Below are 12,795 nucleotides of genomic sequence, written 5' to 3' on the forward strand. Positions count from 1 at the left end.
GTTGGGGCTGAATGTCCCATGACCACTTTTTCTCTGATTTTTGACCAGTTATGAATCTCTGTAATAGTCCCCATTTGCTGCAGGAGGAGAATTCTTTGATGATGGGAGAGAGCTACACTTACCTGTGTGTAGAAGGATAAGCATTTAGAGTACTGTTAGAAATTATATTAGGGACATGGCAGTAGTAGGCTCTCCTCTAGAGTCTATGACCTCCTCAGCCATGGGTGGTTGGCTGGATTTGCAGAGCCAGGTATGAATCCTTGGCCACTGGACAGGCTTTATGTTCATTTACACAGCTACCAGTTACCCCAAGATGAAAGTGCCATTGTTGCATCACTGGGGTGTAACACGAATCTTGAAAGGTCTTCGCTGTGGGATATTCTGTATGGCAAATATGTTAATAAATAAAACACTGACTGGCCAGTAGCCAGACAGGAAGTATAGACAGGACTAACAGAGAGGAGAATTAATGGAACAGGAAGGGAAGGAGGAAACTGCCTGGAGCCACCGCCAGGACAAGGAAGATGTAAGGTACCAGTAAGCCATGAACCACGTGGCAAAGTATAGATTAATAAAAATGGGCTGAACATAAGAGTAAGAGCTAGACAATGATAGGCCTGAGCTAATGGCCAAGCAGTTTAAATAATATAAGCGTCTGTATGTTTATTTTTATAAGTGGGCTAAGGGACTGCTGGGGTTTGGCGGGACCTGGAGAGAAAACTCCAACAACAGGTCTTATAATAAAAAAAAAAACCCACAGCCAGATACTTGAGGTGAAAGCTGAAAGATCAGAGAAGCAAAACAGCCAGCCACTAGCTTACCTCTACAAAATTCTCAGCCTCAAGAGAGGGACTTCCTGTTTACTCATGCCTTATATACCTTTCTGTGCCCTGCCATCTTACTTCCTTTCCAGTACTGGGATTAAAAACATGTGCCACCACACCTGGCTCTGTTCTCAGTGTGGCCTTCTCTGCCTCCTGAATGCTAGAATTAAAGGTGCATGCTACCACAGCCTGACCTCTACGTTTAATAGAGTGGCTGGCTTTGTCCTCGGATCCCCAGGCAAGCATTATTGGGGTACACAATATATCACCACACTGGGGATATCTTGTTGGGCCAGTCATTGTTGTGGCTGGTAGGCTTTGCAGGTGGATAGAACTATTGTTGATTGCTTTTCTCCCTCAGCAGCTTGCACAGAACTTTAACATATGACTAGTCCTCAAGGAAGAGGCTTTCTTCAGTTCCTCTATCCAAACTGTGCAGTGTCTTCAGCAATAAGGTCTTACCTTCAAGTTTTGGGAGGTGACCAAAGGTAATGATAGTAGCCTATATTGTTTGGGGGAGTCTCTTGAACCCAACCAACAACTCAAAGAGAGGTTTCTTATGCCTGTAAGATAGTTATGGCTTTCGTGGGGGAGTATTAGCAACCTGTGTGGTATAATTCTCACATATATATATCATAAAATAATGTTTCTCTGTGGCTTCTTCAAACATCTTTAATATTATTTATCTCTCCTTCCTTTGGTTCTGCAGTTACATCAGGTCATATGCTCACATCTAAAGACTCAGAAATAGGAACCACAATAAGAGAGAAGATGCTGAGTTTGTCTTTCTGGGTCCAGGTCACCTCAGTATATTTTTCAGTTCCAACCATTACCTGAAAATTTCACAATCTAATTTTTTTTACTGATGAATAGGATCCCACAGTGTATATAGACCACATTTTCAGCAGTTGGATGCTATGTATATTGCTTTTATTTCCTAATTCCTGTGAATAGAGCAGCAAGGCACAGGGTACCTATCTGTGCAGTAGGATGTCAAATCCTTTGGGCATCTGCCAAGGATGGGACAGCTGGGCCATATGATCTATTTACTTGTAGCTTTTGAAAAAGTTCTCCACACTCATTTCTGGAGTGGCTGTAACAGTTTGCAATAGGGTATCCCTTTCCCCACACCCTCTTCAGTATTTATTGTTGGTTCTTTTGTTGACCTTTGCTACTCTGGGGTAAAATAGAATTTCAAAGTAGTTTTATTTTGTATTTCCCTAATTGTTAAAGTTGTTGAACACTTTTAAAGATATTTCTTAGCCAGTTTCTTTTGAGAAGTTTCTGTTCATATCTGGAGCTCAGTTTTAATGGCATTGTTTGCATTCTAGAGTTTTTTTTTGAGTTCTTCATATATCTGGAAATTAATCCTCTATTAGATGTATAGTTGACAAAGATTCTTTCCCTCTGTGGGGCTTTCTTTTCATCTGATTGTTTCCTTTGCTATACAGAAGTCTTTTAGTTTGAAGAGGCCCTATTTGTTAACCTGTCACTTTAATTCTTGTGTGAATGGAGTCCCGTTCAGAAAGTCTCCTGCACCTACATCCTATAGGGTACCTCCTGTGTGTTCTAGCAGCTTCAATGTTTCAGGTTTCACATCGAGGTCTTTGATCAATTTGCGGTTGATATTTGTGCAGAGTAATAGGTATGAATCTACATTCACATGGACATCCAGTTTTCCCAGCACCATTTGTTAATTATGCTTTTTTTCATCTAATGTATATTTTGGGCACCTTTGTCAATATGTAATGGCTGTAAGTATGTGTGTTCATGTTTATGTTTTCTGTTCTGTTCTGTTCTGTTCTACATGTCTGTTTTTATGCCAGGGCCATGTTATGGTTATTACTATAGCTTGAAATGTGATATTCCATTATGTTTTTAGTGCATGTGTATGTGTGTGCATGTGCGTGTGTGTGTGTGTGTGTGTGTGTGTGTGTGTGTGTGTGTGTACTGTACGGGCACAATGCATGTGAATGAAACCAGAGAGGGATCTCAGATGTATTCCTGTATGAATGAGACAAGGTATTTCACTGGACTGCAAGTTTTCCTTTCAACTAGGATGGTTGACCAAAAAGCTCTTGGGCTCTGCCATTCTCTACCCCACAATGTTGAGCTTATTGGCCAGTATAGACATGGGTGCTAGGATTTGACTCAAGTCCTCATGCTTGCAGAGAAAGTGACTTTACCACTGAACCATCCTTCCACCTGCCTGTTTTAGAATGTGTATAGTTTTATGTTGTTATACTGTATTTATTTATTTCATCTTTAATCTGCATTAATTGAATAGTCAGATATGGAAGACTGACAGACATGTGCAGTCATTTGCTGGTAAACCTTTAACAACAAACTCTAAGGGAAAATGCCTTTCATGTGTCCATTTGCTAATCTCTGCTATAAATATTCACAATATATCCACGATGTCCAATTTCAAGCTGCTGGCTTACCTTGTCTGAATGCTTCTTGGGGAGTAGGGGTAGAGGATTAAGAAAGATGCAGATAGGAGACAGCCAGTCTTCAGTGGCCCCAGTGTAGCACAGGGCTGTGCTTTCTTTCCCGACAGTCTACCTTCAAACATCTCTAGTCAGGACTGTGGCTTCATTGTGTCCATCCCTCCCAAAAAATCAGGTGTTGAAAATGGTCAATAGGAGGAATTAACTCCAGGGGTTGGTAAAGGTTGTTAGGCAATGGGGCTCCTCCCTTGCCACTAGGATTAAAGGTTTCTTGTAGTATTCTGCTAGCTTGCCTTCCACTTCCATATGTGAAAACACAGCCCTTTTCCCCCTACAGGATGCAACAGCCAAGTGCCGTCCTGCAGGAGGGGAGTAACCCTCACCAGACAACTGAACTTCCTTGGTAATGGTCTTGATCATCTTAGCCTCCAAAATACTGAGGACTAAATGACCCATTCTGTGGTGGCTGGTAGGGCAGTACAGGTACACCAAGACAATTGGAAACCAGGTTGTCTTGTGTCAATCATTCCTGCTAATGGCCAGGAAGAGAAGTCCTTAGCTAGACATTCTTGCCCCCAAGGGGACAGTCAATTCCACTTCCCATTTCCCAAGTATCTTCACATTCCAATCAATTCAGTGTCCAATCATCTTTGTTCCCCACATTTCATCCATTCTCTCTCTATTCCATAGTTCTCTCATCTGCATTCGCACCCCAGCATTCCATTTCCTCTATCTCTCTCTAGTCCATAAAAAGCCAATGAACTGCTTGACTATGACTATTAAGAATAATGCATTCACTGTATCTACTCAGGATCAAAAAAGCCAGATGTTCTAAAATTAGAGTATAAAGGATAAAAACCAGTCAGTAACATTTAAAAATCTTTTTATTCTTGTAGACTCTGCCAAATTCCTGACCAAGTCTCTCCCTATCACCTCTAATCAAAATTTCTTTTTCTGTCATCACGGGAACTGGCTCACATATTTCAAGGGTTTCTGCTGTTGCCTCACTGTATGTTCGATATCATCATAGTGCTGTTTTTCCAAATAGCTCTTCCAGCATACAGTTGACTGGAAAGGAAGCATTTTGAACACTGGCCTAGAGAAACAAATCCTTTACAACCATCAGTGCATGTGAACGATGAGTTTCCTAATCTACTAGAGTGAAAGACACAGATGGGCACTGAACGACCAATGCACGGCGGCACACTCTTCCATCATGCTGTCGGCTGAGTTCTAAACTTCAGGCATTTACACACATTATGTGTGTCTGCAGCACTGCTTCCCCAGTAGTTCTCTAAATATCTCCCACCTCAACCTAGGTAAAATCATAAGAGTTCCTTGGTGTCCTGGGGGGGGCATCTGTTTCAGGACCCCTTGCCAATACCCAGAGCTATAAATGTTCAATCTCCATGTAGAAAGCAGTGTAAGTGTTTGTGTATAACCTAGTCACACAATGCTGTGTAATTTTTATTATTGTTTTTTATTTTTTTGAGCAAGAGTCTCATATATAGTCAAAGATGGCCTCAAACTTGAGCTCTTCCTGCCTTAGTCTCCTAGGCACTGGGATTTACAGGTACGCAACATGCCTGGCCTTCCTGCATTCTTGAAATGACCTATAGTCCACCCATACTAACTAGTAGAATATAAATCCTATGTAGGAGGTTGTGTAGTGTGCTGTTTAGGACATAATGACAAGGAAGAAATCGGTATGTGTTGAGTATGGAAAAAATTAAAAACATAGTCAGTTGAGTCTATAACTGCCAATCCACAGACACGGAGGGCTGACTGCATGTAAAATAAAAACTTATTTCAACCCCAAGTAGAAAGCTGGTGCCATCTGCCCAAACAGAGTACCTTTCAAGTCGCTTTATAAAATCTTGTCTACTCATCCATCAAATCCACAATGGAACACCATAACAGATGTCAGTGATACCTATGTATTTCAACTGAAGCTCAGACTAGGAGCACACATAACACCCCTGAGACACAGTACCTCTGGAGAAAGGTTGAACTGACACTTCAACAGACATCTTGTTCCGAGGCAGCGTTAGTAGCCACTGCAAAGGTTTTAGGGGCCAGGCAAACCCCAAGACTCCTTAAGACAGCTCTTCTTTGTCATATGGCTTCCCTCAGAGACCCCAGCACTGAAGCTGGGTGGGGTAGCTCATGCCTGTAATTCCAACACTTAGGGGTCTGCATCAGGAGAATCTTGAGTTCAAGGCTAGTCTGAACTACACAGCAAGATGCTATCTTATAAACAACAACAAAGATACACACAAGAAAAGGAAGAGAGGAAAAGATACCCTGTCACTAACTCCTGTATTTCCCAGAGCAGAGGAGAAAGTAAGATGACAGACAGGTCAGCTAGTGGACTCTGGATATAGGACACTTCCCTTGTTAACAGAACAAACAGACTTTGATTATGTTTATATTTTGAACATATATGGAGCAGAGTATTTAAAGAAAGTTCTGGGAGAATAAAGTACTTGAAAATCACTATTTAGATTAAGTTTAACTGATATAACATTGAAAATACCTTTAAAAGCACATTTTGATCTACAGTACTAAGAACAAGGAGAGGTTTAGTAGGAAAATGGGGGGGGGAGCGGCAAATTGCACCAATGAGGGAAGAGGGAGTCCTGGGGAAAATGCACCTACATCTCATCCTAGTCCTCGGCAGTTATGCAATTTTGACGAAGGCTGATCTTGTCTGGTTCTCAGAGGGACAGGAAATTGGAGCCCTGTCTGAACAGAAAAGGCAGAATGGGGCTAGAAACAGAACAGAGATTCCTCCAGATGTCAAGGATGCAGGGACCTAAACTCCAGAGGTGAGATGCCATCTCTGTCACAGCATGTATTCGTAGCGTGTTGCAGCTAATAACATTCTTCCATCTAGATGACCTCACAAGGGCTGAGGGAGGCAAGGACGCTGGCACACCAGAGCCAGAGTTCCCACTACAGAGAGGTTGCATGGTTTCTCTAAGGCCACAAGACAGCTGACCCACAAACACAGTTGCTTCCAGAAGTGGCATTCCTGCCACCATGGTGTCCTGTGCCAGATAAGATGGTAATAAAGATGTGACGGTCCTGACATCCCAAAGAGAGTAGAAGCAGCACTAAGGAAAATGTCGAGTCAAATAGATTTCTGGAAACCCTTGCTGGTCCTCACCTGCATCAACGTCTCTGAACATGGCTCTGAAAGCTGGCAAGTAGCTGCTCTGAAGTTTGTCCAGGAGTCCAGCCATGCCCCTCACCTTGAGTGTCATCAGTTGATTATAAATGTGTTCCAGGTCCTCACACCTGCAATACCATGGAGTAAGTAGGGTGAGTATCGGAAATGCTGTCACACTCTGATGCCCACCCTCCTGCAGACAGAGGGCAGCCCTGCCTCAGGGGCCTCCACAGACTGAGCTCCAGCCCCAAGGGCCAGACATCTGTTTCAAAAGAGTATAGGTAAAAGCCTGAGACAGGAACAAAGGCTCAAAGGAAAAACTCCAGGAAACACTGTCGGGACCAGCTGGTGGCCTAAAAGCTTGGCAACTGGAGGTCATTAGTTCTTGCAGCAAGGTTGGGGCAGGGAAACAGAAGTGTTGTTGAGGTGGGACTTCTTGAGAAGGGCCTCATCATAGGTCAGTAAATGGTTAGAAGTCGGGGGAGATGATGGGTTCTCAGCCTGGTGGTGCAAAGAGGTCTGGAGCCCTACAGGACATGTCGCTCTTCCTATGACACAGACACTCTGTTCTATGTAGGGTCAGGGACATCTGCCTCCAACATCTGCTTGTCTCCTCCAGAAGAGATTCACCAGCACAACCATAAAGTTGTTGTGGAGAGCAGGAAGGGAAGCAGTCAGGAGAAAGTCAGGCATTTCTGGTCACCCCATGGGACTGAAACACAGGGGCTGTTAACGACAAGCTAAGACCTAGGACAGGCAGTTCTGCAGCTAGTATCCAAAATCGCTTCTGTTTTCCAGATCCTTACAGAGGTATGTACATCTAACCTTGGTTATCCAAGAAAGGCGAATAGAATTTAGAATTAAAGTATTAAGAGTCAAGGCTGGAGAGATGGCTCCACAGTTTAGAGTACTGGCTGCTCTTGCAGAGGATCCAAGTTTGATTTCCAACACCCACATAGTGACTCACAACCATCTGTAACTCCAGCTCCAGGGGACTGGACAACTGCAGTTCACATTCATACATGCAGACAAAACATTCATACACACAAAATAAAAAACGTTCTTTAAAAAAAGAATAAAATGTATTTTAAGTCTTGATTTGATTATATACATGTGGTTGAAAGATTCCCCCAGTGAACTGACAGTGCCCCAAGAGAGAAGGGTGGCTACTGAACCTCAGGGAAAGAATTCGTCTTCCAGTCCACAGAAAGAAACTGTATCAACCCTAAGATGCCCAGTCGGCGTCTTAGGGAGGATGAGAAATATCTGGAGGCAGAACCAGATTCAATAGTGGCTCTACCAGGCCAGCTCTGGCTTTCTCTTCGGTCAGCTCTCCTCTCTAAGGATTCCAACATGTGCCTCCCTGCCTACCTGCTCTTCCAGAACTCCAGTTCCACCTTGGGGGTGGGATTTTCCCCTTGTAAGAGTGGCTGAGAAGATGCTTTCTTGAGGACCACCTGAACTTGGTGGCTCCATTTGATCACTGCAGACTCAATGGCATAGACAATTGACTTGTCTATGGAATCCAAGCTGTAACAGACAAAAGAAATCTCTCAGTGTGTGTGAACATAATTTGAGCCTGGCTGTATTCACTCATCCTCTGTTGCTATAACAAAATCCAAGAAGCTGAAAAACTTACAAAGATGTTCATTTAGCTCATGATTTGTAAGGTCAGAAGTCCACAATCTGGTGTCAGGACACACTGTGGCAGTAATATATGCATAGAGATTCACAAGGCAACACAAGAAGCCAAAAAACAAGAAGGGGCCAACTTTACCCTTTTATAACAGGCTAATCTGGAGGGAGATGAGGTCCCCCAGGGTTTACATTAGTCTTCTCCAAGGGCAGCCCTCCCAATGACATAACTGCCCTACACTAAGCTCCGAGTCTTAAGGGTCCCACCACCTTCCACCAGAATAATACTGAAGAACAAACCATCAAGATGTATCTGAGTGTTCTCTAAAAGAGGACCTAAAGTCTTTTAAAATAGGTGGAAAATTCCACCTAACCTGTGAATCCTTTAGTTTTTAAATTGTGTGCGTGTGTGTGTGCGTGTGCGTGTGTGTGTGTGTGTGTGTGTGTGTGTGTGTGTGTAGTATAGTGTAATGTTGGTGCTTTGCCGCTTTGCCTGTGTACATGAATGTGGAGGTCAGAGGTCAATGTCCAATATCTGTGGAATCCTTCCACCTTACATTCTGATACAGGGACTCTCACTGAACTTGGAGTTCATTGATTGGGCTAGTCTGACTGGCCAATGAACTCCAGGGACCACTTGTCTCCAACTCACTTACTCCCCAGTGCTGGGGTTACAGATACAAGATATCATACACACTGTTTTGTAGGTTCTAGGGATCTGAACTCAGGTCCCCATGCTTGCATGCCAGGCATTTTACCAACAGAGCCCTCTCCCTCATCTCTCACCTATAAATTCTTAACCCCCCCACACACGCAAGTAATAGACTCCTTTAAGCAAGTCAATTGTACAAATCCTTTTCTGGGGAGACATGTTTATTCTTGTGTCCATTCAACATTATTTGTACAGTCAGGGGTCCATCAATATTCTGAAGACTAGTTTAAGAACTTCAAATGACATAAAATCTTGTCAATGCATGAAGCACTGACATGTCACCCAACCCCCCTGCCTGACTCTCACCAGAGGACAAGCTCTCTGCATAGCACAGCAGCTTATTCCTCGGCTGACTGGCTCTTCCAGGTGATGGTTTGCCACATCTACCTCCCCAGGCCTCGCTTGTTCTGTTCTTAGTCTTGACACTACAGCAAGGACAAACAGGTTACATCCTCCTCCAAGAGATAAACTACAGCTCTGGATACCAGCACAATTCCATTCTGTCTTCAGGTTTCCAACAAAGAACGGTATCTCAAGCACCCCCTTCAAACATGTTGTTTTGTTTTAACTTAACTATGATGGCAAGAGATGAAAATTAAAATAGGAGAGAGGAGATGGCTTTGTTTGAAAATACCCGCCATGCAAACCTGATGTCTCGTGTTCTATTACTAGAACCCAGGTGGTGGAGGAGAGAACTTACTCCTAAAAGTGTCCTCTGAGCTCCACAGGTGTGCACAGGACACACACACACACACACACACACACACACACACACACACACACACTCCATACACATACCCAGACACCACAATAATAGTAAATACATTTTCATTTTAAATAAATTAAAATAAAAATTGGCTGCTGTTCAGAGTCTTAACTGAAAACTATACGCCCGGTAACAGGGGCATAGTGATGGAGAAAGGAAATGTATGGATGGCATTTTCACATCAGGAACTCACCTTCACTTAATGTGAAATTCGTATTTGCTTAGAAATGATACAGCACAAGTGATTATGAAAGACATTTAAAAAAAATGCTCTCCTCTCCCCCAAATGATGCAGCCTTCAGGGAAATTATCAAAGTTGAACAAAAGGAGACCAACTCAGCAGGGAATCATACACATGAGCTGAGTGTGATCGAGATATGGTATAAAGGAGCTGAGAAAAGGGGGGAGATTAATTGCATTTATTTTGAAAATTGGATATTTTTATTAAACCACAATAAGTTTTCCAGTTAACTGGGATGCTCCTTCAAATTATATATAAATATACAATCATTTCCCGCATAAAACTACTAAGAAGTATGCTGCAGTTGCATGCACTACTTATTCTTTGGGTACATCATGGTTCCTGAATAAACATGATGACAGTCACATATTGAAAGAAACCTGGCATTATGGCAGATCACACTCATGCAGGAAGGTGGACCTATTGCCACAAATGCATAGAAATGCTGGATGAAAATATAAGAATATATATATTTTCATATATTCATGTATTTATATAGTTACATATATTATATGTATTTACATATATTTATATATATTTACATATGTTAAATAGACTGGATTGGAAGAGGAAAAAAATACCCCTGGATACAAAGACAAAAAAAACTCAAAGCTGGAACAGTTGAGAAGTAGATGGGAGACATAACATTATACACAGAGGATCTGGTATGGGGCACGGGCCAGTTATCTTAGACCTGGGCTAGTGGTTGAGGCAGGAGAACCTTGAGTCTGAGGCCAGCCTGTGTTACAAGGAAAGTTCTAGGAAGGCTTAGGCCATAGAATGAGAGCCTGTCTCCAAAAAAAAAAAAAATAGACAAAACTAACATAATCAAAGGAGGCTGATGTTTTAATGGCCACGCAGGGGCAAGAGGCATGGACTCCCCAGTGGAGCCAGATCTGACTGCTCTTAGGGGAGAGAAATCTCTCTGGGGTCTCAAAAGTCTGCAGGTACTGGAGAATGGAGGCTGGAACTGTAACAAGAGCCTGATAGCTAGTTCTATGGCAGGGTGCACAGGGGCATGCAGGTAGGAGATGTGCAGCTACTGGATTAGGTATCGTTCAGCCATGAGCCACATCCTGAGAACACTGAAGCTGCCCTGGCTGCTCTCAGCCCCGAAATGATTTGGGGTTGAAAAAAGACCACATTGCTGAGAGAATCTTAGGAGACCTGAAGCACTAGGACTGGGTAAGGGTCACAATCAGCATGAAGACAACAATCCAAGGACATTGGCAGCCAGAGTCAGCAGTGGGCTTGTGTGTGGACTGAGATGTGTAAAGTCAGGCAGAGGAAAGGCCCTGGGAGAAACGCTCAGATAAAACAGCGTCTGTCCCATCACCAAGGCCTACAGGCTGATGGTACTTACACTGGCTCGCTGTGGCCATCCACGAACTCTACTTTTTCTGAGCCAACTGGAAGAGGCAGCAAGGTTCTCCCCTTCACGTGCTCAAGGATTACCAGGAGGTCACACTGCAGGGAGTGGGCATGATGCCTGATGTCTTGACACACCAAGTGGGGCCAGTCTAGATGGTTCTTTTCATTGGCTAGGACAGGGATAATGACCTGAAACAAAGACACACCAAGAAAGCCAGAGGATTGCAAGTTCAAGCCAGCCTGTGCTAGATAGTGAGGCCTTGTCTCTATAGAAAGAAAAAAAGAGCTTGAATGGAACCACCCTGCATGGGTGGATAATGCTGCTTCCAGAAGTCATGGGTTATTAAACCAAAAATTCTAGTACCAAGCATGGGATAACGCCCTATGAGTTACTGGCCAAGGAGGCCCCAAAGGTTCTCAAAATAATACAGGCTATTGCCACTGGTTTGAGCTGCTCACCAGAACTAAACAGTAAGATCCTATTGCTGAAGACAATACACACTTTGGATATAGGACCTAGAGAAATCAAACCGGAACTGAGCTAGACAGTGTTGGAAGGTGCTATGCAAGCTGTTGGGGAAGAAAAATTATCAATAATTTAACCCAGATGCAGACACTGTATCACAATACTGACCAGACAAAATAGAACCACTGGTGGAATAGTAACATGACTGTTGTCGTTATGACCAATTGCTTCTTCACTGGAGCTGAGGCCCACCCCGTGGGTGGCAATACATGTGTAGAACTGTAAACCTGGTGAAAAGCCCATGGGTGAGGAGGTTGTTGGCCCTAAGGAAGAATCTACTACTGGGGTTGCTGATTAATATACGTGCTGTTAAGTTGTCTTGTGTAGTGGCTCTGAAGGAGAATAGCTTCATAGGCTTGTGTTTGAATACTTGGTCTCCCACTGCTGGAACTGTTTGGGGAGGATTAGAGGGTGTGGCCTTGTTGGAGGAGGTACACTACTGTAGTTAGCTCTTAGGTTTCAAAAGACTTGTGCCAATCCCAGTGTGCTATCTCTGCCACCTACTTCCAGATAAGGATGTGAGCTCTCAACTACTGCTCCAGGGCCATGCCTGCTGTGCTCCACACCAGGATGGTCATACCTCCCCTCTTCCCAGCTTCTGAACATCAGGATCCTTCATTCTCACTCCTCAGATATCTTCATTTGTCTATAAACCCTCTTTACTGTGGAACTCTCATTCAGTTTTAAAATGTGTAAAACCACCTGTTCCTGACACCTCCTAGGTTTGTTGTTTGCAGCCTTAACCGGGAACCCCAAGCCCCTGGCAGGCTTATCCAGCTTCCCACCTGGAAATACAATAGATTTCAAGAAATCTCCTTCTTGAAATACAAAAGATGCATTAAAAACTCCTGATAACCAAGTACAAGCTGCTCATCCTTCCTCAAGAGCTTCACCCTTGTCCTTTCCCACATCCCATGATGGAATGACATTCCTTCTTCTGCACAAGACCCACAGTATCACATCAACTCCTTTATGTCTCCCATAATCCCCAAACTAGCTCATTAGTACGTCACCTTGGATGTACCTTCAGAATGTACATAGATGGCAGTTAGTCACAATTTGATCACTATCCTGTTCCCAAATCACTCTTTTCTAGAG

The 12,795-nt window shown here is 43.4% G+C and overlaps 1 protein-coding gene across 1 annotated transcript in view; it reads right to left on the minus strand.

Annotated features, from left to right (window-relative positions):
- Dnah9 (dynein axonemal heavy chain 9) overlaps positions 1–12,795 on the minus strand; it is a 346,197-nt gene that overhangs the window by 323,780 nt on the left and 9,622 nt on the right. Inside the window, exons 2-4 of the mRNA XM_059270927.1 lie at positions 11,164–11,360; positions 7,818–7,976; positions 6,444–6,574 (exon numbers count right to left, since the gene is read on the minus strand). Coding sequence (XP_059126910.1) covers positions 6,444–6,574; positions 7,818–7,976; positions 11,164–11,360 — 487 coding nt within the window. The remainder of the gene's footprint in view (positions 1–6,443; positions 6,575–7,817; positions 7,977–11,163; positions 11,361–12,795) is intronic.

This window comes from Peromyscus eremicus, chromosome 8a (assembly GCF_949786415.1).
Source record: "Peromyscus eremicus chromosome 8a, PerEre_H2_v1, whole genome shotgun sequence".
Lineage (NCBI taxonomy): Eukaryota > Metazoa > Chordata > Mammalia > Rodentia > Cricetidae > Peromyscus > Peromyscus eremicus.